The following is a 26670-nucleotide window of genomic DNA, read 5'->3' as shown; positions in this document are numbered from 1 at the left end:
CCTCCCGGGCCGACAGGGGGCGCTGCAGCTCTCCCGCAGCTCTCAGCGCGCCCACGCGTGACCGTGAGCCCGCGGTAAAGGCGCGGCGCGGCGCGGGACGCAGCGAGGAGCGGGAGTCGGCAGTCAGCAGTAATGGCTGTAATAGCATTGCGTCGGCACCACGCGTGACCGCCCCGCGCTCAGAGGGACGGGTCGCCGAAGCCGAGGCGCTGCTGGGCGGCGTGAAGCTCTTGCAGTAGAGCCGAGTCGTCCAAGCCGAGCTGCGGGGACACGGGGTCAGGCATCCCACGAGTGCCGAGATCCACCCCAGAACCCCGGAGAGAAACGGGAAGGGCCCCCTCCACGCACTGCCTTTAGCAGCAGCCAGCTCGGAGCGACAGGAGAGGAGCAGCCACGGCTGGGGGGCGGGGGGGCGGGGAGGGGCAAAAGAAATAGCCCACGCTCACACCACGCGTGGAAGGACGAGGGCTTGGTGCCCACGCTCACCTTCGAGGCGTATTTGTAGCACTGCTCGGCCTCCAGCTGCCGCCCTCCCTGCAAAACAGCACAGCGGGGAAGGGAAGGGGTGGGCTCGGGGAGGTGACGGCAGGCAGCGATGAGCAGCAGGGAAGGGCGCTGCAGTGATTGCTCCCCCCACCGTTCGTACCCCTGGGATGCACGCCGTGTTCTTCAGGCTCGGCCGGGGAGCCTGCTGGGCACTCACCTGCAAGCAGACAAGGGCCAGGTAAGCCCACACTTCAGCATTGCTGTTATTTAGGGCATTGGCTTCAGAGAGAGCGTCCTCCGCTTCCACCATCTCTCCCAGCTTGAGGGGAAAAAGGAGAGAGGTGTGAGAAAAGGCAAACAGCGGGCAGAAATGGCCGCACAACTGAGCGGGCACCTGCTCCAACAGCCAAAAAACCACTCCAGACGAAGCATCCAGCGTGGCTGCCGGCACTGAGCTGCTCCCACAGGGAGGCAGGGGCAGGAGGAAACCAGCAGACTGCATACTGACACCTCTGCCTGCAGGAACCAAGCGGTCCAGCCCCATCACGAGCTCTCAGGACCTGCTGCCATGCATGTATCATTCAAAACGTGGCTCTGGTCCTGATGCCTCTTCCCACAGAGGCTCCCTGGAGGCAGGAGGGGCTGCAGCCAGCTCCCAGGACACCACTCAGCTCCCTTGTTGTTGGGGTCTGCATCTTTGTGGAAGGCTTACATTTGTCCAAAGGGGAAACAGATTGAGTTCCTCTGGTTCTCTCAGCCAAACCCCTTTGGAGCATGCAAGGTGTACCCCTGGGAGACACTGCGCTGCTGGTGGCTGTGGCTGGGTGTCCTTGGCAGCACTTCAGAGGTGCTGGATTCCTCTGGGCAGGGAAAGCACCGAGATTCCTCACTGCTGCCAGCCTGCTCAATCCTCTGTGGTGATGTGCAGAAAGTTAAGATATCATCAAATATCCAAGTTGGAAGGGACCCGCGGAGATCATCAAGCCCAACTGGCAGTCCAACAGGACCAACCCAAAAAAATCAAACCCTATGCAGGTCATGTGCAAGCAGGCACTCAGGGCAGAGCTCAGGCCCAGATGATGTGCATGCCATGACATCCTGGGGCCAGGAGCCCTGGCAGTGGGACAAGGAGGGGAGGGATGCTGCCCCTGGTGCAGTACTGAGGCTGACTGTTCTGTTCCACGTCCCATACAAGCAGCCCAGGGTGCCACCCTGTGACCGTGACAGTGTACAGCACATGACAGCTTCCAAGAGCATCGGTTTCACTGAGTTGAGCACCGAATAAAAAGCAAGCCCTGCACACAGAACCAGACACAGCACAGATGATGTGAACTTGGGATCTCACACCTAATGGCACTTACCCTATAGCAGGCAATTCCCACTCCCAGCCAGGTGAGGCAGGATGCAGAGCTCTTACAGGCTTGCAGGTAGATCTGTTTCGCCTTGCCGTACTGCCAGGAGAGATGATCACATTCTTCTCTGCATCCCCTCCATACAGCCTCTCATCTCAGGAATTGGCCCAACACCCCAACCCTGCTGGGGCTCAGACACCTCACTGCTGGGAGGCTGAGAGCTTTCCCACTGCCCCCAAAGCTGGTGGCTCTATGCTGCCACAAACTAACTCAGTAGCGTAAAAGGTGTCCTCATCAATACAATGATGAGACTGTCTCAGCAGCACCCTGAGACTCGAGTCTGGCACAAAGGAGCAAGGCTGCTCCATGCTCCAAAGACTTCAGTACTCCATGAGGTTTTGCTGCACTGTTGCATCTCAGCTATAGCTCCAGGTAACGGTGTTCTGGACCTGGGATCTGGCATCTACTGGTACTTGCTTTGTGGAAAATGCCCTACTTCCACTCCTGCACGGCTCCTCACCTCTTTGTCTTCCAGGTAGATGGAGCCCAGGCGCAAGTAGACAAAATGCATGTCTGCAGCATCCTCCACAAAACTGACAGTTCGCTCATAGCACTCCTTTGCCTCCTGCAAGTCTCTCCTCAAGTAGCACAGGTGTCCCTTCTGAGCCCAGACATCAGGATTCTGTGCACACAAAGCCAAGAGTGAGACGTGGCTTGGAGATAGACAGGAGAGAGACCTGGAGGAGGACCCCTGTAATCAGCAGAAAGGGGGGAGCTGACAGGTATTTGATGAGAGCAGGACAGGCTCTATGTATGGAATAAAAATCAAGTCAGCAGGCTGTCTGCGTAACATTAGCAATGGGAGCCCCCTCCAGCCTTCCCTGCAGGGTGTCCTGGCCCATGCAAGGCTCCCAGCTAGCATAAGTATGCAAGCAGCATTTGGAGATGGCAGCTTTAAAGCCTCTGTACCTTCCATTCAACTTGACTCTGAAAAGCTGCCTTCTCTCTTTGCTGAATAGTGACCTTGTTCCCCATGAAACAGGGGCTGACTCACAGCGTAGGGAAAAAGGATCAGGATATACACGTTCAAAGGGAAAAGAAAGGCAGACAATGCAGAGAGAGGAGTCCTCTCTCAGTAATGCTGCCTGTCTGTGTGTGGAAGACGACAGACAGCAAATAATACACTGGGTAATGAGGAGGGCAGTGCTGCAGCCACAGACTGGGGTGGTTAATCAGCTGTGATTGTCCTCCCCCAGAGAAACTGCTGCAGATTAATACTAGATTTGCTCAAGTGGAAATGAAGCATGGACTCGAGGTTCACACACACACACACACACACACACACACACAAACAAAACAGGTGGAGTGTGCCGCAGCATTCAGCCTGTCTGCTACTTTGGGATGGCGTCCTGCACCCACAAACACAGAGGATTACCAGGAAGTCAATCCTAATGGCTTCGCAGAGACATTCTTCACATTTGGAGAACTCTTCCTTCAGCAAGCACGTCCGGGCCAGCGCCAGGTAGTAAGCACTGGAAGGGCCTCCTTGCTGGCTCAGCAGCTCGTGGGCAAGTGCCATGCGAACAAACTGCAAAGGAATGGCACACCAGCATGGCTGGGGGAGCAGGCAAAGCACAGGCATCATAAGAATCCCCAGGAGGACACTGCTCCTGCCCTGAGTGCTCTTCGAGGAGAACTGTCTTGCACTTGTTTGACTTCCACAAACAGGAGACAGGAGATTATTTTTTCTTCCTCCCCTTTGAAAATTTGCCTCCCATTACTTTTAGGTCTGTTTTGCTTTAAGCAGCTCTTTGTGCCACGTAAAATGAAAGCAGACAGCTTAATATGGCAGTCAGAGAAGTGTCACAGAGAGAGCCGTGTGGAACAGGGACATCCATCCCACAAGTGACACAAAAATTGCTCTGACATAAGCAAACGTCTGAAAAAAGAAAGGAGTACTGCTGTACTGGAAGCATCACAGTAATGCTTCTCCTCTTTGGATGTACAGAGGGCAGCCCTGCACTGTCTGGCTTGGCTGCTCCCTCCACATCTGTGCAGTCCCAGAGCCCTGTCTGCCTGAGGTGTCTTCATCCCCAAGCAGCACTTTGGTCTGAACACTCTGCCTGGCCATGGGTTTGCATTTCTGGGCAGTGCTTTTGCTGCTGGGGTAGCCTCAGTGTGTTCTCTAAGCCCAAGAAGAGCCATTGCTGGAGCCTGCTGATGTGGTAGTAACCCAGGGAAGGAGACTGCAAATCCCTTCCCTCTCTTCACTGCGTGCTGAGCTGACCTGGATGGCATTGACTTCCGTCAGGAACTCCACTGCCTTCATGAAGATTGTGCAGGGAGGTTTGCTGTGTCCTGAAACAGGGGATGGCTCTGTAAGAAAACACATCTCCATCAGTCCCAAACTGAACCAAGAGCAGGGCTGAGCCCCTCGCAGGGACAAAGGACTCCCAGCGACACAGTGTGAAACCCAGAAGATGGCATGGGAGGCTCAAACAGCTATTCATTCACAATTTTCCCCTGAAGGGCCTCTGTTTTTACGGATATGAGAACAGAACAGCCCAGTGGAGCCATAAGGCCCCAGCACTGCCATCTCTTTGCCATCCACAGGAGAGCAGAGCTTTGCTGCAGATTCCTCAGTTAAAGGGAAAGAACAAGCCTTGATGTCTCACCTTGGCATCAGGACGGCCACAGCCCACTGCTCCCAAGTTATTTCCCTCCCTGCTGCTTGCATAAAGCCATCTCTCAGCCCCGGGCTCTCCATCCCACAACCAGTTTACCACTCCCTGACCTTCTGTGGCTGCCTCCGATGCTGGTGCCTCTTCCTCCTGTGCCACAGAAGCCAAGGTAAGCTCCTCCCCTGCCTCTGGCAGCTCTTTGGCTGAGCCATCTGGAACCCCCTCTGCAATGAGACCCCCCAAAGGCCATTAGGTGCAAGCAAAAGAATATGCCCTAAACTGGCCATTTTGGAGCAGAACTCCAGAGAAATGGGAGAAGAGAAAATAGACAAGAACCATCCGATTTCCATAAATAGGATGAAAATAGCTTGCAAGAGGTATTACCTGGCTCTGGAGTCTCGAGTACAAGATTATCATATGAAGCTAGAAATAGATATAAATGAGGCAATATCCCTTCTCCTGGTATATGACACTGGAGGCCTGCCTGCCTGCAGCACTTTGCTTGGAGTGGTGATAGTGTCAAAAATAAAGCTAGTCCATCTTTTCCACAGCCTTGCCAAATATTCAGGACTTGGGACAGAAAGCCCTGGCTTGGAGTGAAGCTGGACTCAAAGAGGCCCCAGAGGAGGCCTTCAGCTCAGAACTGCCTCTGAGCAGCTGTTTTGTTCCTTTTGAACTGGTCAGACAGCGCTTTCCAAGCTGTATTGGACAGTCACAGCAACAGCTTTCATGAAAGCTAAACCTGGACAACCCTAAATTACACCAGTCACAGTGGCACTCCTACCCTTCCAAGCCTCAAAAGGTACACCTGCTCTCCCCAGTCACTCTGGTTGCTGCCCACACATCTATAAGTCAGCAGCACTGGGCTGGGTCAGAAGAATAAATGCAAAGACCAGTCCTTCTCTTAGGCTCCGGATAAGATCAGCTGTGTACCTGTATTTCAGCCTCAGCATTTAAAGCAATGCACTTGCCACTGTCGCCTCTGGCATAGTTCATAGTGTGTTCAAGCTCACAGCCCACCACTGTGTCCTTTACCCATCGTATTTCTCCTCTTTGGTCTCACTGTTCTGCTCTGAGCTCCCTCACTGTGGCATAAAGGCTCCTCCTGGTTTTGCTAGGAATTACCTGGCAAGGGCTGTTCTGGGCCTAGACTGGAAGATCCCACAGACGTAGCACTGATTTGCTTTTTCCCTTGCCCTGAGATGCTCCTCTCCCTGGCCTGCTGCACTTGGAGTTTCTTCTTGGCTTCACGGAAGGCCATTTCTGCCTGAATATTATTATTCTGCAGCTCACAGAACAAACCTATGAAATACAGAAATAGCAGCATGAGTAGAAATCTAGCCTTTCGTAGGATCTTTCCCTTAGTCTTCAGATTACAGCACTGGGGAGGAGCAGCAGGAGAAGAAACAAGGCTCGGCTCTACAGGAATGCCTTCAGCACACAGGCTGGATTGCTTTTGTACCTGAAAGAGTCCAGGCTATGACATTGGATGGCTCCAAGCAACAAGCATCCTCAAAGAAAATCTCTGCCTCTTCATAGTGCTGCAGCATAACTGCCACAATCCCACAGAGCAGCAAGCTGGGGACAGGAGCAGCTCCCCGTCAGCAGCATGCAGGACACCCATCACCTTCCCACCCACTGGGAACACACAGCACCTTCTCACGTGATGTGGGTCCAGAGAAAGAGCCTCCCGGAAGCACTCTTGGGCTTTGAAGGTGTCCTCGAGCAGGAGGCAGAACGCCCCGTAGTCCAGCCAGTACTGGATGTTGTGCTGGTCCTGAGCTATCCTCTGGACACAAGAGATCAACATTGCAGGGCTCTTGCCATCAAGCTCAGCATACACAGCGCAATGAGAAGACAGCTCTGCTACAACCATAGCTTTCCTCTGGCTGAGTCTAGCAACTATTAAGCCCTTGTCTATCGCATTCTAGTGTTTCCCTTAACTGGGATGGTGCTGGGCTTCCTCTAAGCCTCCTTCACCTATCAGTATCCTCCAGCTTAAGCTGGCCTCCTCTTAGCCACCTGATTGGGAACCCAGTGCCCTCAGTGCTGACCCAGCGTGCCTTTTGGACTGGCTCATCCCATTTCCATTGGCCTTGAAACCAAAGACTCCAGCAACCTGGTCAGCTGCTGCCTCACATCCTCCAGGGAGCAGCATCTCCCTAGGAAATCCCTCACACACTCAGAGTGAGTATCCTGCTCATGTTCACCTCACCACCAGCAGTGGAGTGCTGGCTGCCAGCCCAGACACACAGGATGGAGACAGGGAGGGACAGGGGCTCCTTTACCTGCTGGTGGTAGAGCGATGCCAGCTTGTAGTCCTTGTTGACTTCAGCTTCGCGAGCAAAGAGCCAGAGCTGCTCGTCAGTCATGCGGATTCGAGGGGCAGGGGAAGCAGCTTCTTCATACAGCAGCTGGTAAGAAGTGAGAGATTTAGCCCTAGCCAGGGAGGGTATGAACATTTCGTGTGATCCCCAGCACAACACTGCATGGAGCACACCTCGGCACAGCTAGGGCTGGGTGAGTTGGAAAGCTGTTCCAGCCTCCAATTGCTGGGGGCACAGCCTGTCAGTCCTTGTGAAGCCATACCATCCCCAGGCACTTCTAACACAAATGGGAGGGGTAATACCCATCATCTGCAGCCGGGGCAAATAAAAGTATCCCTCAGATCAAGACCACTTTCTGCTTCCTTTGAGGTGTCACTAGTGATCTCAACTCTAATTGGAAGGTCCGTGCTCTGCCTTGGGTGTGGGGGGTGGCAGATGGCAGAGACCCAGCCACCCTCACCGTGAGCCAGCTACAGCAGCTGTTACCAGCTGTATTTCACAAGTTTCACTGTCTGGAGTTCAGAGTGATGGGATATGGATGCACCAGATCCTGCCTCTCATGTAGCTCAGGGCCCATGTGTGACAACTGCAGCAAATGGAAGCACGAGCCTGCAGGTGTCTTGAAGGCAAAAGCACCTTCACTAGAAGTGGTGTCTAGCTTTGGATTCACAGTGAAGCTGTATCCCAAATTACCCATCCCAGCTAGTGTTTCTCCCTACCTGGTTCAGGGCAATGTGCATCTGATCCACAAGGTACACATACAGCTCACTGAGAAATGCTTGGAACTGCTCCTGGGTCTCAAATGCTGTGGTCTTCAGGTATTTTTCCCTCACAATCTTCACTACAGCATACTGTGGAGACATGTGACACTTGAACACGGCAGGTTCCCTGAAAGCTCCATGATCATAACAATACAGAGCTTGCCATAACAATACATGGATTGCCATAGAGAATACCCAGAGTTGGAAGGGACCCACAAAGATCACGGAGTCTGACTGCAACCGTCTGAAGCTCCATCTTAGTTCTAAGGAAGAAATCCAGCCCAGCACTTAATAAAGGCAAAAAGCAAAACAAAACAAGCAGGGATGAATTCCTTTCCCACCTCTCTGCCCTTGCTTTCCCTGACACACAGGTGCCCCTTTGAGAGACACGTGGAGAGGCCTCTTCTCCCTTGGGAAGGCTGTGAGCATGCAAAGCAGTCAGTTTTGCCTTCATCAGGTGGGGCACATGGATATGATCAGCTTTGCAGCCTTCTCCTGATGACAGGAAAAGTGCTGGTGCATGACCAAAGCAGCCTGCTCTGTCAGGATAAAACTGGCCTTCCCCACATCTCTGCAACAGCCTTGCGTGACAGGAAGGGATTCCGTAGCAACACATCATGCTAAGTTATCACCATGAAGCAGCAGTTCCTCACTGAGAAACTGCCAGGATAAAACGAGCAGGGAAGTGAAACAGCACAATGGATCCCTGCCTTTAGCTGTTCCTTAAAAGCAAAATATTTCCCAGAGCTGTTGAGCTCAAAGTTGAGCTGATGCCTCTGTTCCTCCAGGGTTTGATGGTCTGTTGCTCCTTGGTCTGGCAGCTGCTTTCCAAACAGCTCGTGGTATTCACTTAGGATGGCAACAGCAATGCTCGCGACGTGGTTGTGATAATCTTCCACAGCCTAGGAAATAGGAAACATCAAGAAGTAAATAAGTAATCAGATTTCAAAAGTCACTTGTGCCATCAACCTTGAAATGTGTTTTATTTGCCAGAGCCCACGCCTCCCATTAACTCCACCTGACTCAAGTTGCAATTAGTCTGTCGCACAGCCTTTCCTGTCCATGCCTCAAGGCTGCAAAAATATCTGCATGTAAATACAGAAGTGCTCCTTCATAATTAGATATTGTTCCTGCTGCAGTTTTCACTCAGAATCCACCGTCTCAGTCCTCACTGTCTCTTCTGTAGCAGTATAACTGGCTGCAAATAAACTGTATCTCATTTGCTGAGGGCCCTTTAAAGCCACAGTCCAGGCCCAACCCAGAAGGGTCTGTAATATCCATGATCTCAGTGGTAGAAGCTCCCATGCATGGCAATAATCAAAATGCATCACTTTGTGCACTCCAGACAGCCCAGCACAAATCAATTCTGCAGCAGTACTGGGGTCAGTTACTGAAGTATTGCTTCGTTCCCCACTGTTGCTTTGAATTTCCCATCAGCCAGGGGCCATCTGAGGACATGCTCCTTCAATGGCTGTTCTGTACCTATAGAGAACCAGCCAGTGTTTCTGATCATTTTCTGGGGTCAGGAAGTTGAACATGTAAAAAGTCCTAAAAAAAACCATTCTGAGTGATCTGAGAGTGGTTGGGGCTGATTCTGTTCATATTTGTCTGGGCCTGAAGAAGTACACGGAATAGTCTGAGACAAGAAACTGTTGGGATTGCCCAGAAACAAACAGCTCTGGTACCTCTCTCCTCAGCATCCATTCACTTCCAAACACCCCCACTCTGCTGCTTTCTTCTCTGCCTTTTCCAGATCTCTCCCTTTTTAAGGGCTGCAAATACAAGTAACAGCCCAGAAATGATTTCCCAAGGCACAATGCTAGAAAGATAAGATATCCTGAAGTTTTCTGCATGCTTCCTCTGCAAATCTCATCTGCGTGTTGCTGCAGGGCTCAGACTGAAGATGAAAATCTCTAAAGTGAGAGGGATGAGGACAGAATGAGGCGGCAGGGTGTTGATGAGGCCATAGGCTCCTGCACGTACCTTCTTGGCTCCTCCAGTCCGGGGAGGCAGCGGAGGGCGAGGGGGAATCATCTCCTTGACCCTGTCAATGTGAAGACAAAAGGGATCAGCCTGACACCCTGTCAGCAATGCTTGGTTATCTCAAGCACAGCCAACCTGCAGTGCGAGGGCTGCAGGCTGTCATCATGTCCCAGAGACACCTTACAGGGACCAAGGTGCAAGAAACTGAAGGACAGACCAAGAACAAAGACCAGAGCAACCATATTCAATGCTTGCAGCTCATCATACTGCCTTGAGAGAACTAGCTACTACTTCACTCCCTGCTGATGATTACACTCCACAGGGATTAGATGGGATTTATTTAGTTATTTTCATCAGTCTTGATGGACCCGTCACACAAAAACTACTGTAAAACTTCAGCCCAGTGGGTAGGGTTAATATTTGTTATTGCTGGCAATCAAAACCACTCTCCTACAGAAGAAGATCTTCTCATCAGGTCGTTATTCCTTTAACTCGTAACCTCCTGGGTCTGCCAGAACACCTGTAGGAAAGGTAGCAAAACTCTGAAGGTAGGAAGGCTCTGAAGAATGTTATGATGGTAAACCCTGGGCCATCCCACCCATCAGGTCCTGGCATGCACCACACAGTTGCAGCACCTTATCCCTTGGCCATGCACTGACACTGTACCACCACCAGGGTTACAACGACCTCCCAAATACTGACCAAAGCTCAGCAATATTAAGACTGTACTGAAACCCTTAAAACAGACTAAATTCACTGGGATTTTATCAAGATTTCCTGTTTGCTGGCACTAGAGCACCTTCAGTCCTTAGAACACAATCCCGCCCAACCAAAAAAAGGTGTCACATCCTTGTGTTGGCTCCTACACAATCAGCAAAGCAAACTGCTTCCCCCACACCAAAGCTAAATCCTGTAACTCTTCTGCCAGGTTACACAGCCTCCGGGCAGCTGACTTCTCCAGGTTTAGGCCTCTGACCACTTCTCTGTATAATCAGAGATCCAAAAGGCTTCAGTGATGAGAGATGAAGCTCCCCTCTCTCCTCGCCCACGTGAATGGTGATGCCACAGTCTCTGTTCCTGTCCCCGTCACCCCCCCATCAGCTGCTTTTGCCCATGAGCCTCAACAGGAGGCCGTGCAGCACAGCTCCAAAATACCCTTCAGAAAGCTGCTGCTCCTGCTGGTCCCTCATCCCACGCAGGACGTTTCCCCACAGGACACAAATACAGTCATCTAACTCTGCATGAGGCTGCTGCAGGCACCAGGGAAGATGCCAGGTCTGTGGAAAGTGCTGTGACCATAAGCAGCCACGTGTCCTTTTCCTTCTTTTGCACACCCTGCCGTGCTGTCTGATCCTCTTGTTCTGCAGTGCCTCCCTGCAGAGATCTGGCACCGCTCCTTGGGAAGCCACTGAGCCTGAACAGTGCAGCGCCCACACTCGCAGTCCCACTTCAGAAGAGCTCCCATCACTGCTGTGTTACCTCTGTTAGTGGCACAAATGAGAACCAAACTGCTTCACTTCAAGATGAGAAAAAGAAAACCGAGCACAACAGCAGTTCAAGCAAAGTAAGCGAGCAGAAGCGGAGGCTGACAGGAAGCTTTGGATGCAGTCCAAGAAAGGGAGTTGTGGTTTGCTAACGAGCTATGTATTCAAACCACCTTCACAGGAAACAAGACAAAAAGTAAAACAACAACAACAAAAAAAGCATAATTGCTGAGCACGTGTGCCAGGACACGTGTATGTGTCATTAGCTGAAGCCCCCCCAAGAAAGGACCCTCTCTGCCACTCAGATCTGATTTTCCAGTCCTCCCATCCACAGCTGCACAAGGCAGGTGAGCAAAGAGGAATTACACTGAATTTCTGCAAGCTGCAGTAGAGTAGGAAGCAAATAAAAAAGCTCAGGGGAAAGTCTGCTGTAAGGGAGGCTCACTTTCCCCAAACCTGTTTTCCTGGAAGACAGCAGGCAGAACAAAAGACAATACACATACTTCCTGTTGAAAGAATGGCTGCTGCTGTGTGGTTTCTGCTCATATTTCTGGCTGAAAGAGATCTACTGCCTGTGCATAGTATGGTTTATTCATTTGCTGTATTTTCTCTTTTTTATCCAATAAATTATACATGCTAGGTCTTCCCTAGGTAGCACCACAGCAGGACTACTGCTCCGTGAACAGGAAGCAACTGCCTTAAATTAAACACACAGTGAAAGCCTCGAAGCCTCAGAGATGAGAGCACAGCTCTACAGCAGAACAGTGTGAAAACCAGAGCCCAGGAAGAAAGTTGTGAGAAAATTTCAGCAAAACAACAGAATGCTATTCTGGAGTTAGAGCAGTGCTACCTACTGCAGTCCACTGGTGGCCAGCCCTGACCAAGCAGCTGAACATCACGTGCAAGAGGCAAGCACAGGAGGATTAATGGGAAACAAAGCCTGGACAGGAACACAGATACTGTTGTGCAGAGATGCCAGCTCGGATGAATGCAACTGTTTTCCAAACCCAGGCAGTGCTGCTGCTGAAGCAGCCTGGTGGCCCTGTCCTCCTGATTTCAGTGGACATTGGATGAAGCCTTCAACTGCTGCTTGCAGAGTACTTCAGAGGGTAGGCTCCCTGTACAGCCTCGTTTGTGTCCTACAGAACTGAGCTGTCAGCTCCAGAGCTATAGCATGTCTTTACACACCTTCTGGTGAGCTCCTCTTGCAGTCGTTTGGGTACCAAAGCCTTGTCCAGCTTTATCTCCATCACCAGGAATGTTCCTGCTTCAACATATTGCTGCGAAGATAAACATTGCTCCCTCAGTGTTGTGCTATCTCAAGACATTACTGACAAGATGAAAAAACTGAACATTTAGCTACGGATCTTCAGCAAATCCTCTTTAAACTGCAGAGATCCTGCTCGCTTTAGAACTTGCACTCAAAATGATTTACAGTAGAAAAATTCACCTTGAGAAGTCAGTCTAGGAAAAAAAAATGAGAACACCGAGCCAATCAGTTTGCTTGGAGAATGAATATGCATCCTACATATTTTGAGAAAGATGTCACAAAAAGGAAGAAACTCTTCTAAATAATGCCTAATTATTTATAGAGAGCTTCTAGCCCAATGCTAGACTTTCCTCCAGCTGGACATCACTGGAAGAACTCCAGGACAGCATCTGTGTAAAACACCCCTTGCCTCCAGCTCACTCTTAAATCATTTAATTACATGAAAGGTGTGAGACACTGATGCAGGGATGGTCTAGCAGTCTTTACTTCTCTTTGGAGATACAAAATTACCTTTCCATCAAGGCTGACAGATGTGACACTTGCAGCTTCCTCAGCAACACCTGACAACTGGATTTTTGTTGTGTTGGATGTCTATTGAGAAGCAAGAAAAGACATCTCCATTTCAGATCCAAACCTCGTGTCCTCATACATTTAGGATGTGATCGTGTTGTACATTTGTTCAGATAGCATTTACTAAAATTTCAAGGTGATGAGCATCCCTCAGCTGGCTAAGGCAATGCTGCATCCATCCATGATTCGGATGTAGAAAAGGACCAAGTGTGTTGTGATATGTGTCTCTAGACCTCACCCTCCTGTTGAATTCCTGTTCTCTGGTCATCTTCTCCTTATCTTCCCTCTGGGCTTTACTGGGAACAGCTCTGGAAAGAGATGAATTGGTTCCTGGGGTCCCTGATCCTTCTTTAATCAGACCCATCTGTGGACGGAGATCCCGCAGAACACTCTGCTGTCTTTTGGTCTGAGAGGGGTAGAGGGTGGAAAGAAAAGACAGAAGTGAGGGAATCAAAGGACAAGGCATTTGCCTTAACCTTTCATATCACAGAACACAGACAGAGCCTAAATACATTAAGAAGCTCTCTCCCCACAGGCAGTTAGTTGCCTGTGCTCAAGGCCAGCTCTGATACCACACAGCTGTACAACCTCAGGTCCGACTGCTAAGAAAAGAGCTGCTTGAGAAAGCCTCACTGGAATCTCCTTGCTCAAAGGCTGCATTTTCACCAGGGCACTGTCCCTGGGTTCTTGCACGAGTTCAATCCTTGATCTGCCTCACAGGCATGGACTTGCCTGGTGATGTGAACTGCTAGAAGCAGTGGCTACCCTCCCCAGGTGTGCCCTCCATTGTGTTTTGGGTACTGCTGCTTGCCCTGGGGTGACTCAGCTCCCAGCCTGCTTTCCCAAGCAGAGCAGTTTCCCTGACACACCTGCGACTTCTGGGACCAGGTTTTTCACTCTGCCTGTTTACACACTGCGTGAGCACCCAGGCAGGGCTCCCTCCCAGCTGTCAGCACTCCAGGAGTTGGGCCAGCGAGAACTGAGCCGTGTGGCAGGTCCTGCTTTTTCCTCCAGCAGCTGGCACCCAGCAGCAGCAGCAGCAGGGAGGCATGGAGATGGGCTGTAGTTCCCCCAGCTCCCACGGCACGGGCTGCAGCACTAAGGGAACGTGGGCAGTGAAAGCAAGCTGTGCATCTGCCCTCCTGAAACAAGCTCAGGTCTGTTTCAGGGGTACTGTGGGAAAACGGAGACGTAACTGTCACTTTTAGTAACAAGGCGGGGGGGGGGGAGGAGTGAAAGACAAATAAACCTCCACGAGTTACAGCTGAAAGAGCTCCAGTGACAGCTTTTCTGGTTGTTGCCTGGGGTAACGCTATCCTTTTAGAGCCACTGTTTGCTCTTCCCAGCAAAGCAGTTCATTTGTCCAGTGTTCCTGAGTGGGGAGTGAGAAGCAATCTCACAGCTCTCCTTACTCAGCTGCTGACAGAAAAGGGTGTGCACTGAGATCCAAAGCCTCCCCCAGCCCCTAAACCTGCTCACCCACACCCAACAATCACCTGCCTTTGAGAAGGCTGCACCTAGCAGCTTTGTCATCGCTCCCCAGCGCCAGGAGTGAGCTCTCAAAGCTGGCCTCTGAGCACTGCTCTGCCCGTTCTTGTTGCTCCCAAACACCACGCTGCTCACCCTGCCTGCACCCACCCTGCACAAGCAGCTGCAGAGGCGGCACAGAGCCTGGCTGTTTCACCAGCACTCACCTTCTCGAGCACCTCGCTGTCCTGGTAGGGAAAGACACGAAAAGCGCCTCGGATCCGCTTCACGCCAGGGCACAGCAAAGGCATCATGTTGACATATGCCACACCGTGGAAGAAAATCTGCCTGTCCTCATCTCCCTGGAAACACAGATCAAGGCATTGAGATACCGAACAGACTGTTATTCTCTTAAGGAAACAAGGTCACCGATCCCATTAAGAAAAGGCCGTGCAGCAAAGCAAAGCACCTGACAAGCCAGGGGCTCTGTCACTGGCACGCAGCCAGGACAACCCAGACAAAAACACTGGAGTCATTCGATACGTAGAATATCAATTTTATTCCAACCCCAGCAGGGCAGCTGTTCTCTCCAATGCCCGCGCTGTGCCACTCCTCAGCACAGTCTTGCCCTGATACAGCTGCCAAATTACCAGCCACCTGGTTAGGAACCCAAATGATCCTACCACAGCTGTGAGCATCTCAAGTTTGACACGAGTCAGGTAGCTACAGAGGCCAGAGTTGCCTAGGCCAGCAGAAGACCAGTCAGGATAAAGTGAAGTATAACTGTCACAGATGCAAAATGCTGGCACTGGTGGGCGACGAATGAGATTTACACCAACTTACAGGACTTTGCCCTGGAACACATTAGGGACTCTCACAGAATCAGCTGTCAGGAGCAGAACCATTAGCAAAGGAGCTCATCTCTGTTAAATCACTTCAGTTTAGGTGCAAAAGCATAGCTTATTTACACCCACAGAAAGCAGGCATGAATTTCTTCAAGATGTGCAAGAAAACAAAACCAAAGCAACATTGGCTGAAGATAAGCTTAATGAATTACTTCACTTCTCAAGAAGTGCCCCCTCCCTCACCCTTTTCCACCAAGCTACACACCTGTAAGCTTTTAGGAAAAAAATCTCACCCTCCTCTGTTTATTTAGCAGCTCTATAAGGCTGATTAAACCCTTCACAAAGCCTCCAGTCCTCTGACTTGCTTTGGCCAGTTCAAGGCTTGTTTTAGTGTAACAAAGGTGTGGAAAAAAGTGCTCAATGACACAATGCTGCTCCACAAGCCATAGCAACAGTGTCCCTCCCCACTTTTACCTTGTCAGCTTTGCTGGTTTTCCCTTTGCTGGATGAGGTCACCGGCATCCTGCAGACCTCCACAGGCCAGTACTGGCACTCCGCAATGCGATTCTTCAGGCTGAATACAGAGGAAGGCACTGAGAACCCAAGCTCTCCCCAGATAGCCACGCTGCCCTCCCTTCTGTCCCAGCAGCCCCAAAGCCCCCCACCTGGCTTTACACCACCCCACTCCCATGACACAGCAACCAGCCTTGCACCACTGAAACATATGTGCTTTGGGAAGACCTGGGACACGTTCCTTTCCATCCACTGCTATATGCATTTATGGCACTACCAGCTATAAAATGATTGTAAGAGCAACACACACAGTTTCTCTCTCCTGGTTACATCAGAACTGAAGCAAAAAAGAAGAAGAAAAAAAAAAAAGATACATGATTAACGTTGGTATAAATCCAAAGCGGATCCCAGGCTGAGGAGTATGTATGTATGTGATGGGAAGGGAAACAAAACCCCAACAGACAGAAAGGAATATTTCCACACGAGAAATTCCTTGGCTGTGAAGTACACAGCCATGGTGAAGCTGAGGCCAAGAATGTTGCAGGAGTCAAAGAGAAGTGGGATGCCTATCCTGATCTTGAACGTATCTGGAGCTAATAAAAGTTCTGTTTATCCAGTAAAAAAGCAAGTGAAGAGTGCCTATGTAGAGTGAAAGGATTTTAATATATTGGGAGTTCAACAAAACTCAATTAGCAGCTAAGAGGAAAGCTGTGTGGGCTCACCATGACTGCCCCCCCCCCTTCCTTCAAGCCTTCAGGTGACAGTGGTGAAGAGGTCATGGGAGGGAACACAGGCGTCACTAAGTGTTTGCACTGCAGCAGGAACAGTAACCAGCTCCAACTGCTGGCAGCAAAAGAGAGCATTTACAGCCTAAAGACAGCAACTACAGCCAATTCATCTTCTCCCACCATGGCAGAGCTAAGTTGCTGCCAGCAATTAAAGGCAGTTAAAGTGCTCTCTTGCTAACATGCGCACCTTCAGCCAGCAGACAGCACAGGAGATGTATGGCCACATAAGAGGTTTAAGAACATTTGTGCATTGCTTCTTACTGCCCAAGACAGGTCAACTAAGTGCATTCTCAAGCAGTTTCTCTCATCACTCAGTGCTGGGAGGTTCTCGTGCCCCTTACATGAGTACTGCAGCAGGATCCAGGTAACAACGTCTTTCCTTGTCCCATACGATTCTCTTCATGCTTTCTGCCTGGATCCTAAACTCCCTGTCCTGGGAGATATAGGATACGGTCAGGAGTCGTACACTGTCAGGAGAACAAATTCCACAGCCTCCATCCCCCATTTACCTCCCTAAAATGTCCCTGGGATAGAACATGACTCAGGGAGGTGTCCCACTCACCCAACATGGGATACCCTAACAGGGTAAGTGAGCAGCCACAGTACTAGGAGCTTGGCTTACAAAGAGGTAGTGCAAAGCCTCAGCCCAGCAGCTCAGGAGTGAGGACCAGACTTGCCGCATGCACACCTGGGAGCTCTCCTGCAGTGTGTTAGCATGCCTGTGGTAAGCCAGCAAGCCTGCTGGCTTGCAGAACCATCTCCGTGCCCAGACACTGCACACAGAGCTGACCACCCACCTTCCCTCCCTCCTCCCGTAACGAGTCTCTCAAAGTCTTCATCAGTGCCTTCAGGGAGGCCTGGCAGTTCTCTTCCAGCCAGGACACTTCCAGCCCTTCCTCACCTTTGTTTTGTTGAGCTCTCCATCCTCGTCCTCATAGGGACCACCAAGAATGAAGGAGTTGGGTATGTTCAGAGCACCAGGGGCCATGATATTAGCAAGAGACCATTTTTTGGGTCGGGGTAATGGTTCTTTTTCACCATCAAGCTTCAGGATGCCGTTCATGAAGAGCAAGGGGACTTCTTTCTAAAGAGACACGAGAATGAAAGGACTTCTGCTTCCAACGTGAGCAAGAGCAAGTGCCAGCTGCTCCGAGCTGTGCTTAACAAAGCAAGAAAGCAGTGCAGGGGCCTGGCTTGAAGATCACACTCCACCACATGCATACAAAGAAGGGAGAAAAAAAAATCATGGCGTGGAAAAAAACAGCCAGTTTCAACCCAAATCTTGCCATGCAGTCCTTTATCTGTGTTAAAGAAACACCAGGGCTGTAGCCCCACGGGCCTGCTCACTTGTTTCATGGTGGGGGACAACCATCTGCTCTGCAGCAGCCAACACCCACCTAGCTGTGCCAGGACCCAACCTCACCTTCCCAAGTGCTGGTATTTGCAAGCAAGCCATGTAGTTTTGCGATGGCCCAGTGGGAACAAATGCTTCAGGGACAGAATAAGCTGCCTCCAGCGTGACACTCAGGAAGTTACCATCTGAAAGCTGACTTGAAGAAAGGAGGGGCTTTTTGGTGCACACAGACACTTCAAGAGCACACTGCAGGGAAAAATGATTTAAAAAAACAGCTAATAACTAGACAGTTCTAATTCTCTGCTCTTGTGGGAGAAGCAAGCAGAAACCTAAGGCTAGAATGTATAATGTTATCTTATTCCTCACTTCAGATGTTAAAGAAAACAGAAAGGAATTTCATGGTCAATCTTTCCTATGTCTGAATTGTGATATTTGTGTGTTCACATCAGAGCCCACAGGAGGCACAGCATATGTATAGTCAGGATCTCTGACAGAGGAAGGAAAAAGAACACCAGGGATAGAAAACAATGCTCGTGACACAGAGCCAGTGAAAGCTGAGGCCATACTTCAGCTCTGCCCTATCTGCATGCACTGTGTACAGTCATTAGCTACCTGCCCGACCCCGCATGGGTGCTGCACAATGAAAAGCCAGCTGTTCAGCATTTATCATCATCTTTCCTCCCTAATGGGTGGCCCCATGCCTTGCTTATTATATCATTTAAATACAAGAGGGGGAATGCAATACCAAATCCACCTTCTTCACTCATGGTGGTAAGTAGATGGAGACTCAGGAGCACAGTTAGACATTTTTCCAGTCTCTTACTTCATTCCCTGTTTTATTCACTGGGTACTTTTCAGTCTGCTGAATGAATGAGGGCCTCGCAGGAAAAGCAGTCGGAGGTTGTGCAATAATAGACTGTGAGACATTTTATTCATAGAAAGGAAGACTAATGAAGTTGGGCAGGTAATCCTGCCTTTGCCTTTTTCTGATTTTTCACTGTGATTTCTATCTTGAATATTTTTTCCAAGGCAATTTGGTAGCTGGACACATTAGCATTTCCTAGCACGACCTCACCTATCATAAGCACCTTGGGACAGACGTCAATGGGAGTACGAAAAGCCTCCAAGCTTTTAATATATAGGGCTGTAATATATCTGTGACGAGCTAGGTGGCTGAGTAATGCTCGTCTGCCCCATTAAAAAGCAGCAGAGAGCCGAATGAGCAAAGGAACAGTTCCAAATTCCACATACCTTGGCCTCCGGGTGAAGGCTTTCTGATGGAGAGGTAGACGCTGCATACAAAGGAGCCAAGACCGTAAATGAACACTGTCCTGAGAAGAACCAGCAAGGAGGAAAGCATACAGTGAGACCCTCAGCAGAAAACCACAGCCTTAAAGTTGTGCTGCTACAACTCCTAAAGCTGCCGCTGCCATCCCCTCTCCCCTTTGGCCCCAGCTTTCTAAAGACTAACAAGTCCCTTTTTGTCTCAGAAGGAGATTATTTATGATGAGGAGTCCATGAGCAAAGATCAGTAGTGCCAGGGAGCAGGAAGCATTTACAGAGGTTGTGGAAGTCCATGCTGTACCTTGCAGCAGAGGTAAAAGGTCCAACACAGCTTGGCCAAGTGGCATGGTCTTCTCCTCCTTCTGTTTCTTCTCCTTTTGCAACACTTCTATCACTGTCACTATAGAGAAAAGTAGACAGGAGCTGGCAGTGTTTCTCAGACAGCTTCAGAGAAGTTTGGAGCAGAAAGCTCTGGCAGGGGCTGCAAAGGGTCTACGTCAGCTCCAGCACATGCTCCTGTATCACCTCACATGGCTGACAAGAGCAGTGAAGCCAAAGGGCCAAGCCAACATGAAAGGGGATTCTTCCAGCTGGCACAGAGGAGAACAGAAGGGCTGAGATTCCCCTCCTGCTGCTGCCTAAGTGCTATTCTTGAACATGTGACTCCTGCAGCAAGAAGGCAGAGCGCAGCAGCTGCCAGCACCACCTCCACCCCTCCAAGGAGTGAGACTCTGCATCAGGTACTTACAAAGTGCAGGTTTTTGTGCAATGTCAACCCAAGAGTTGGGCCCATCAGTGCTGTATTCAAAGCTGGTGGTGAAGTTATAGTTTGCCATCCCATTTGGTGAGACATCAGCCTTGGAGGAGTCTCCCAGGATGACTCCGTTGTACTCCACACGAACCAACGTAATCGACGTGTCACTTTTGATACTTTTCTAGGAAACACAGACAGATAGCAGGTGAAGCAGTTGGTTTGCCACAGAACAAAGTCACCTTCAGGAGGGAGTGTCAGTTCCCCAACCTGGACAGAACACACTGGTGGGACTCTATGGCTGTTCCACTGCAAGAATGAGGAAGAGGCACAGAGCACAGCTGTGCTGAGACCTGTCTATAAGAAGGACATTTCCTGCTCCACCACGCTGTGATGCCTCAGGGATTAAGAGGGGGTGAAAGTCATATCTAAAGCATATCCAAAAAATATCCCATTGATACAGAACTTCCAGGAAAGCTGGGATTTTTGTTGTGTCCTAAGAAGGTTGTCTCTGAGCTGCATGGCTGAGCTCACAGGACGCTCGTGCGTATCACATGGCTGCAGCAAGCCCTGAAATCAAGTCAGGGCTTCAGCAAGCTCTTTGGGGAGCTCTGGAACATGCTGCTAGGCCAGCTTTACACAGAGATGATGAGGTCAAAGTTTTAACACGTCTCCGCAAAAGGCCACAGACATGGGTGAACAGGCATGGTGACAGCACAGCACCTCACAGCCACACACCCACGCAGCCCTGTCCAGCAGGCACTTCCACTGCAGGGCAAGGAAGTGATGAGACAGCAGCTGCAGGAGGAGCTCGTTGCAGGAGAAACACAGTTCCCTCTTCCATCCAGAGAAGAGTGGCCACCCACCCTGCACGCAGGGACCACTGTACCCAAACTGAGTGTTTCTTTCATCCTCAGCAGTGGGGATGCCTAACCTGCAGGGGCCGAGCCCTGAGCTCCTGCTCTCCATGTCACTGGGTTAATTAGTTCTATATTGGCTTTTGCACAAAAGGAGACTTCATTCACCCAGTTTTAATTTTCCACCGTGCTGACTGTCTCCTTGAGCGTGCATTATGCGAAAGGCTAAACAGAAGAATCCAATTAACCTTTCCCATTAATTATCTTATTCTCCTCTCATTCTTCTCTACAACTCTAATTAAACGGATTCCATGTTTCACACAGTTGGACCTCTTCCATACTATTGTTATTACTGTACGTTTGTAAGCCTCTTCCCTTTAGCCATAGCCTCAACTAAGACAAAGCAATATTCCACACGCAGTCAGACCACTGGTCTTATTTTCAGCATGGTTTTCCCTCCTCTTTACCTTCTAATTCTCACCTAAAGTGCTGTTTGTATACCTAACAGTGTGAGAGGGACTCAAATACTGCAACAGTAATATATATACATATATATATTTAGATGCTTTTGATTTGCTTTTTCTATTTGCTGCAAGAGCTGAGGGAGGGATTTCCATTGCTCTGCTTGCAGCTTGTAGCAGAGCAGCTAGCATTTCCTCCTAAAAGCCAGTTCCTCTAGAAGGCTTTAAGAACAGCTGGGCCTACCACACAGCACACGGAAATCACAGTAGTTATGTATTAGTCTGAATTAGGTCAGTCGTGCACTGTAACTGCACTGGAGTCACCACCTTTTGAAATCTAGAGCCACTCTGTTGATTTCAACACAATTTAAACTGCGGTAGCTGGGCTGAAAATCTGGCTTTATACCCCAGGATGGGTCTTTTTAGGCTTATTTGCCTCACCAAATAGTTTTCACCTTAAAAAAAGCAGCCATTCACAGACAGCAAAGCAGAGAATGCAGAGAGAGACGTTTCAAACCAAAAAAGCACCAGAGCACCTCTGGACTGCTACTGAAGAGGTGTGTTCCCGAATCTAAGAGAAGCACAAGCCTTAGAATCATAGAATCATTCAGGGTGGAGGACACCTCTCAGATCTCCAGGTCCAGCCCCAACCCACCCCACCGTGCCCACTGACCACATCCCTCAGTGCCACATCCTCACATTTTCTGAACCCCTCCAGGGATGGTGACATCACCACCTCCCTGGGCAGCAGTGTCACTGCTTCACGGCTCTTTCTGAGAATATTTTTTTCCTAATATCTGATCTGAACCTCCCCTGGTGCAACTTAAGGCCACTACTTCTCATCTTTCAGTCTGCGTGAGTGAGCCCTCGGTGTGGGGCAGAAGACGGGGGCCAACAGCCCTCCTTCAGCCCCGCCACCTCACAACTGCTCTAGAGTGGGCTCACAGCACAAAAAGTCATACAGTGAATCATAGAATGGCTTGGGTTGGCCACAAGGATCATCAAGATCCAACACCCCTGTCACAGGCAGGGCCGCCAACCTCCACATTTAATACTAGACCAGGCTGCCCAGGGCCCCATCCAACCTGGCCTTGAATACCTCCAGGGACGGGGCATCCACAACCTCTTTGGGCAGCCTGTTCAAGTACCTCACCAGTCTTTCCGTAAAGAACTTCCCCCTGACATCCAACCTAAATCTTCCCTCCTTCAACTTAAAACCCTTTCCCCTTGTCCTGCTGTTATCTACCCTTTCAAAGAGTTGACTCCCCTCCTGTCTGTAGGCTCCCTTTAGGTCCTGGAAGGCTGCAATGAGGTCACCCCGCAGCCTTCTCTTCTCCAGGCAGAACAAGCACATCTCCTTCAGCCTGTCTTTGCAGGGGAGGTGCTGCAGCCTTCTGATATCTTTGTGGCCTTCCTCTGGACCCTCTCCAACAGCTCCCTGTCCTTCTTGTTCTGAGGGCCTCAGACCTGGATGCAGTACTGCAGATGGGGCCTCACAAGAGCAGAGTAGAGAGGGACAATCACCTCCCTGTCCCTGCTGGCCACCCTACTTCCGATGGAGCCCAGGATACCATTTGCTTCCCGAGCTGCAAGAGCACACTGCTGGCTCACGTTCACTTTTTCATCCACCAGGACCTCCAGGTCCTTCTCAGCTCTCATTGATTAAACCAGCTGAGACACTTCCAGAAGAGCTTTACCAGGTCCTGGGCCTTCACCACGGTGATCTGTACCACGTTTCTCAGTGACAGCTGTGACTCAGATGTGTCGGGAGGGCAGAACTCCTTGGTGGCAGATGGGCCCTCCATGGCTCTGAGGGAAGAAGAATGAGAGACACATGGAAGTGCTTTCTCCTTCCGTGCAGCTGTGACAGGAGGCTCTACCCACCCTTCCCAGGGGGGGGCTCTCCCAGAGGATCACAAACACAGTTTGTGGCATTACCTGCAGCTGTCAAACACTGCAAACACGTGGCTTCGAGAGGGCTGAGTGTCACACGAGGAGCGGCAGGAGGAGGAGGAGGAACACCACCTAGAAGTGACCCACACAGCACTCAGGTCGGCCCCCAGGCCTGCAGGCCACAGCAGGGCCGTGGCAGGGCCAAGGGCAACAGAGCCCTTCCCAAGGCCTCAGTGCGGGCTTCCTGCAGCTCCCCGCGCCCCAGCACCCTTACCGCAGAGCCCGAGGAGCCGGGGGGAGGCCTGGGGGTGCGGAGCTGCAGCCAAAGAACCAACGTGAGCCCCGGGAGCCGGGCTCGGAGGCGGCGGGACGCGAACCCGGGTCCTCACCTGCCGCAGGGGCGGGCAGCGCCGCGCCTGGCTTCCCGTAACCACGGCAACCCAGCTTATCTCGCGAGATAGGCAGCCTTCGCGAGATCTTAGCGCAGGAGAGCGTGTGCCAATCTCGGCGCCATCTTGGATGTGGGCAGCCTTTGCCGGGCCCCTGTGGGGATGGGGGTCCAGCGACAGAGCCGTCCCGTCCCCCCAAACTAGGTGTCAGTGTGTGCCCAACACCACGACTGCTCTGCATCCTGTTCCCTGCCCTAGCAGTAGCCATGGTGCCTGCCAGTCACTCACCCTCACCTGTGGTTGGCCATTGCTCCCATGGGGGTTGGCCCCCTTCCCTGGGAGGCGCTGACCAGAATAGCTTCGCTATCAGATGCCCGCAGCGAAGCCTGGCCTTCTTGGGGCTGACATTTGAGCTCAGCCCTCCCTTGGCAGGAGAGGGACGTGTGTTGCAGCCGTCCCGGTCGCCACCCTGCTCTGAGGGACGGGCGCTGGGACACACACAGGGTCTCCTTGGGTTGCTGAGCACCCCCGGAGCCCCGTGTGCTGCAGCAGCATGGCCCAGCGGGGCCGAGGCGCGGCCCGCAAGGCCTCCAAGAAGGCTGCAAAGGAGCCGGCGGCAGCGAGGGCTCCTGATATGGACTCTCTGGGCTTCCAGGCCATGGACAGCAACGTGCCGGGGCTGTCCCACGTCATCCTGCAGAAGCTCAACATGAAGAGCTACGAGGACTACAAGTGAGTGGGAGCAGCCGGGGTGGGCTGTGCGGGTGTTACACCCCCTGTGTGGCCCCCTCAGCCCCAGCTCCCCTCAGAGCAAGGTGACACGCAGGGCTAATTGTCCCCAGCCAGCCTGAAATCCTGCAGGCTTAGAGGGAGGACTCCCGCCTGGCTGAGATGGGACAGATCCTGCTCACCTCCTGATGTGTCCTGGGCTCCCTTCAGGTCTGCCATGGACGGGAGGAAGAAAGGCAGTGACTTCGGCATCCGGACTTACTTCGACATGTTCCAGAAGATGGAGGACACCTTCAAGTTCTGCGCCGAGTGCAAGAAGCTCCCTGATGCCCTCCCCGATCCCAAAAGTCTCCGGCGATGCAAGAGGTACGGAGGAAGCAGTGCAATAGTGCGGGGCTGGATGTCCCCTGGCTCCCAAAAGGGCGAGCTTAGCCCAAGGGCCAGGGCGAGGCTGGGGGTGTCAGACCCATTGCAGGCTCACCTACCCCAAATAGCAATGCAGCCATGACAGGGTGGCTCAGTGGGCGTGATCTTGGCTACCCCCAGAGCTGGGCATGCTGCCTCTCTCCTCCCAGATGCCAAAACGTGTACTACTGCAGCACGGCATGCCAGCGTGCCAACTGGCCTGTGCACAAAAAGTTCTGCAAGAAGCTGAAACTGGTGGCCCTGGACCGGCTGGTGGAGTGGCTCATCTTCACAGGTGGGTCAGGGGATGCTGCTCCATCCCATGCATTCCCCACAGCCTACCCCCTGGGTGTGTGAGGTCCCTCCTCCTGGCTTTAGTCACCCCAAGCTGACAGTACCACTATATCCAGCAGCCATGGTGGGGACTGGCAGCCTTGTCCTGCAGGGCCACCACTGAGATGCCACTTTTCTGCCCTCAGGTGACATTCCCTTCCCCACGGAAACCTGGACAAAACCTGCTGGGGATGTGGCAGGCTGGGAGGACTGGTTCTCCATGCAGGAGCAGCTGGAGGAGAAGCTGGACGCTGTCCTGGCTGGGCGCTACATGAGCCTCCTCTGGGCCAACGCAGGCAAGCCACGACCAGAGGAGGGAGAGCTGCGTGAGTCTGTCCGGCGCCTCGTCACTGACTTCCACTCACGGCCACTCACCATTGGCCTGGGGCTGCGTCTGTTTGGCATCGATCCCCTCGCCAAGCCTCTCACCATTCACGTGGTGGGGGCATCCCACGTCGAGACCCTCAACACCCGGGTGACAGACTATGACGAGCTGGCACGGATGTTCCCGAGCCAGCAGGGCATGGAGGTGGTGATGGTGGGGGTTGATGTGGTAGATGGGCCCATCATGAGGCCCCCCTTGGCCACGTCGGGACCCCCGGGAAGGATCTACCTCAGCAGCTACAAGGGCCTGTACCACGACTTCTGGGAAGACCAAGTGGAGACCAAGCTGGCCGCCCGCCCTGACCTGGTGGTGGGCTTCCACCCAGGTGAGCGCCCAGGGTGCAGTGCCTGATGCTGCTGGGGACTGTGGGAGATGCCCAGGGTTTGCCATGGCTGCTACCGAGCCACAATGGGCCACCACTCACAGTGGGTGACACCCTGAGGTTCAGGCACCAGCAGTGCCCAAAGGGGTCCTCGTGTTTGGGCTCTGGATCTCAGTTCTGTGGCTCAGCCCAGGACATGGATCCTGGCAGGGAACAGGACCTTTCCTTGCTAAGGGTGCTCAGTCCTTCCCACCAGCAGCACTGCAGCAAGATGGGGTCTGTGACACAGAGAGAGGCCACACTTTGTGCTGTGACAGCCGGGCTTTGTGGGGTGAGGAGTACAGGCTGTGTGCCCAACTCACTGTTGCATCCCTGCAGGTTTCCATGCCTGCCACGACCTCATGGCAGGCTGGCTGCCCACGCTGCTGCTTCTGCGGGACTACTGCCTGCCCACTCTCTTCACTGTCTACAGGTGAGTCTCTCAGCGTGCCCCCCAGCTGGCTGTGGGTATGTCCTTTTGGGGAACACCCCAGCTGAGCAGTCCTCCTTGCCTCTCCTGGCAGCGAGCAGGAGCTGAAGTCCTCACTGCAGATCCTGGTGGAGCTGGAGACGTGCGTCACAGGTTACGCTGCCAACCCCTTCGCCTCACTGCGGCCCGAGCAGGTCTATTCCAGCCCCAACAAGGCACCTGTGTACTGCAGCTCTCACTATATCACCCTGCTGGGGCCAGCCAACTCCCTCAGGGAGCTGGAGGGTGACAGCGACCACGACTAGCAGGGAAGGGAGCCGTTTCCATCTGTGCGGCTGGAGGCACTGGTGAGCTGACCCAGCTCAATCCTCCCTGTCCTGCCTCACAAACCCCAATCCCGCTGCTGCCTTTCCCAGCCCAGCTGATGTGTCTGTCCACTGTGTGCCACGTGTAGGAACAGCGCAGGCACAGCTCTGTGCTGCAGGGCCCAATAAACCACCACCAGGAGCCA

General features: G+C 52.0%; 2 protein-coding genes across 8 annotated transcripts; one reads left to right on the top strand and one right to left on the bottom strand.

Annotated features, from left to right (window-relative positions):
- Positions 1 to 42: 42 nt before the first annotated feature.
- Positions 43 to 24774, bottom strand: CFAP70 (cilia and flagella associated protein 70). 7 transcript variants are annotated; one of them, XM_001232753.7, is made up of 29 exons: positions 23402 to 23579; positions 23173 to 23259; positions 22932 to 23043; positions 19914 to 20100; positions 19467 to 19565; positions 19133 to 19212; positions 17951 to 18127; positions 17429 to 17611; positions 16869 to 16960; positions 15701 to 15800; positions 14609 to 14743; positions 13153 to 13320; positions 12855 to 12935; positions 12263 to 12354; positions 9591 to 9651; positions 8318 to 8509; positions 7566 to 7697; positions 6808 to 6933; positions 6175 to 6308; positions 5982 to 6097; positions 5645 to 5821; positions 4633 to 4743; positions 4126 to 4214; positions 3274 to 3426; positions 2359 to 2520; positions 1848 to 1937; positions 704 to 805; positions 487 to 534; positions 124 to 260 (listed from the first exon to the last, which is right to left on the bottom strand). In XM_001232753.7, the coding sequence occupies exons 3-29, from the start codon at positions 23037 to 23039 to the stop codon at positions 180 to 182; spliced, it is 3276 nt and encodes a 1091-aa protein (XP_001232754.5). In that variant the 5' UTR covers positions 23040 to 23043; positions 23173 to 23259; positions 23402 to 23579; the 3' UTR covers positions 124 to 179. The 7 variants fall into 7 exon arrangements, with proteins under 7 accessions (XP_046756696.1, XP_046756692.1, XP_046756695.1 ...); XM_046900740.1 differs by lacking the exons at positions 704 to 805; positions 23402 to 23579 and adding an exon at positions 24428 to 24774 and having other exon boundaries at positions 43 to 260; positions 487 to 703; XM_046900736.1 differs by lacking the exon at positions 704 to 805 and having other exon boundaries at positions 43 to 260; positions 487 to 703.
- On the top strand, positions 23983 to 26670 carry MSS51 (MSS51 mitochondrial translational activator). The gene is made up of 6 exons (XM_003642151.6): positions 23983 to 24248; positions 24456 to 24611; positions 24821 to 24945; positions 25130 to 25693; positions 26069 to 26162; positions 26254 to 26670. The coding sequence occupies exons 1-6, from the start codon at positions 24070 to 24072 to the stop codon at positions 26462 to 26464; spliced, it is 1329 nt and encodes a 442-aa protein (XP_003642199.2). The 5' UTR covers positions 23983 to 24069; the 3' UTR covers positions 26465 to 26670.

The sequence above is a fragment of the Gallus gallus genome, chromosome 14 (genome assembly GCF_016699485.2).
Source record: "Gallus gallus isolate bGalGal1 chromosome 14, bGalGal1.mat.broiler.GRCg7b, whole genome shotgun sequence".
In the NCBI taxonomy this organism is placed as follows: domain Eukaryota; kingdom Metazoa; phylum Chordata; class Aves; order Galliformes; family Phasianidae; genus Gallus; species Gallus gallus.
The sequence above is the reverse complement of the archived record's forward strand: the minus strand, read 5'-3'. Positions and strand labels throughout refer to the sequence as shown.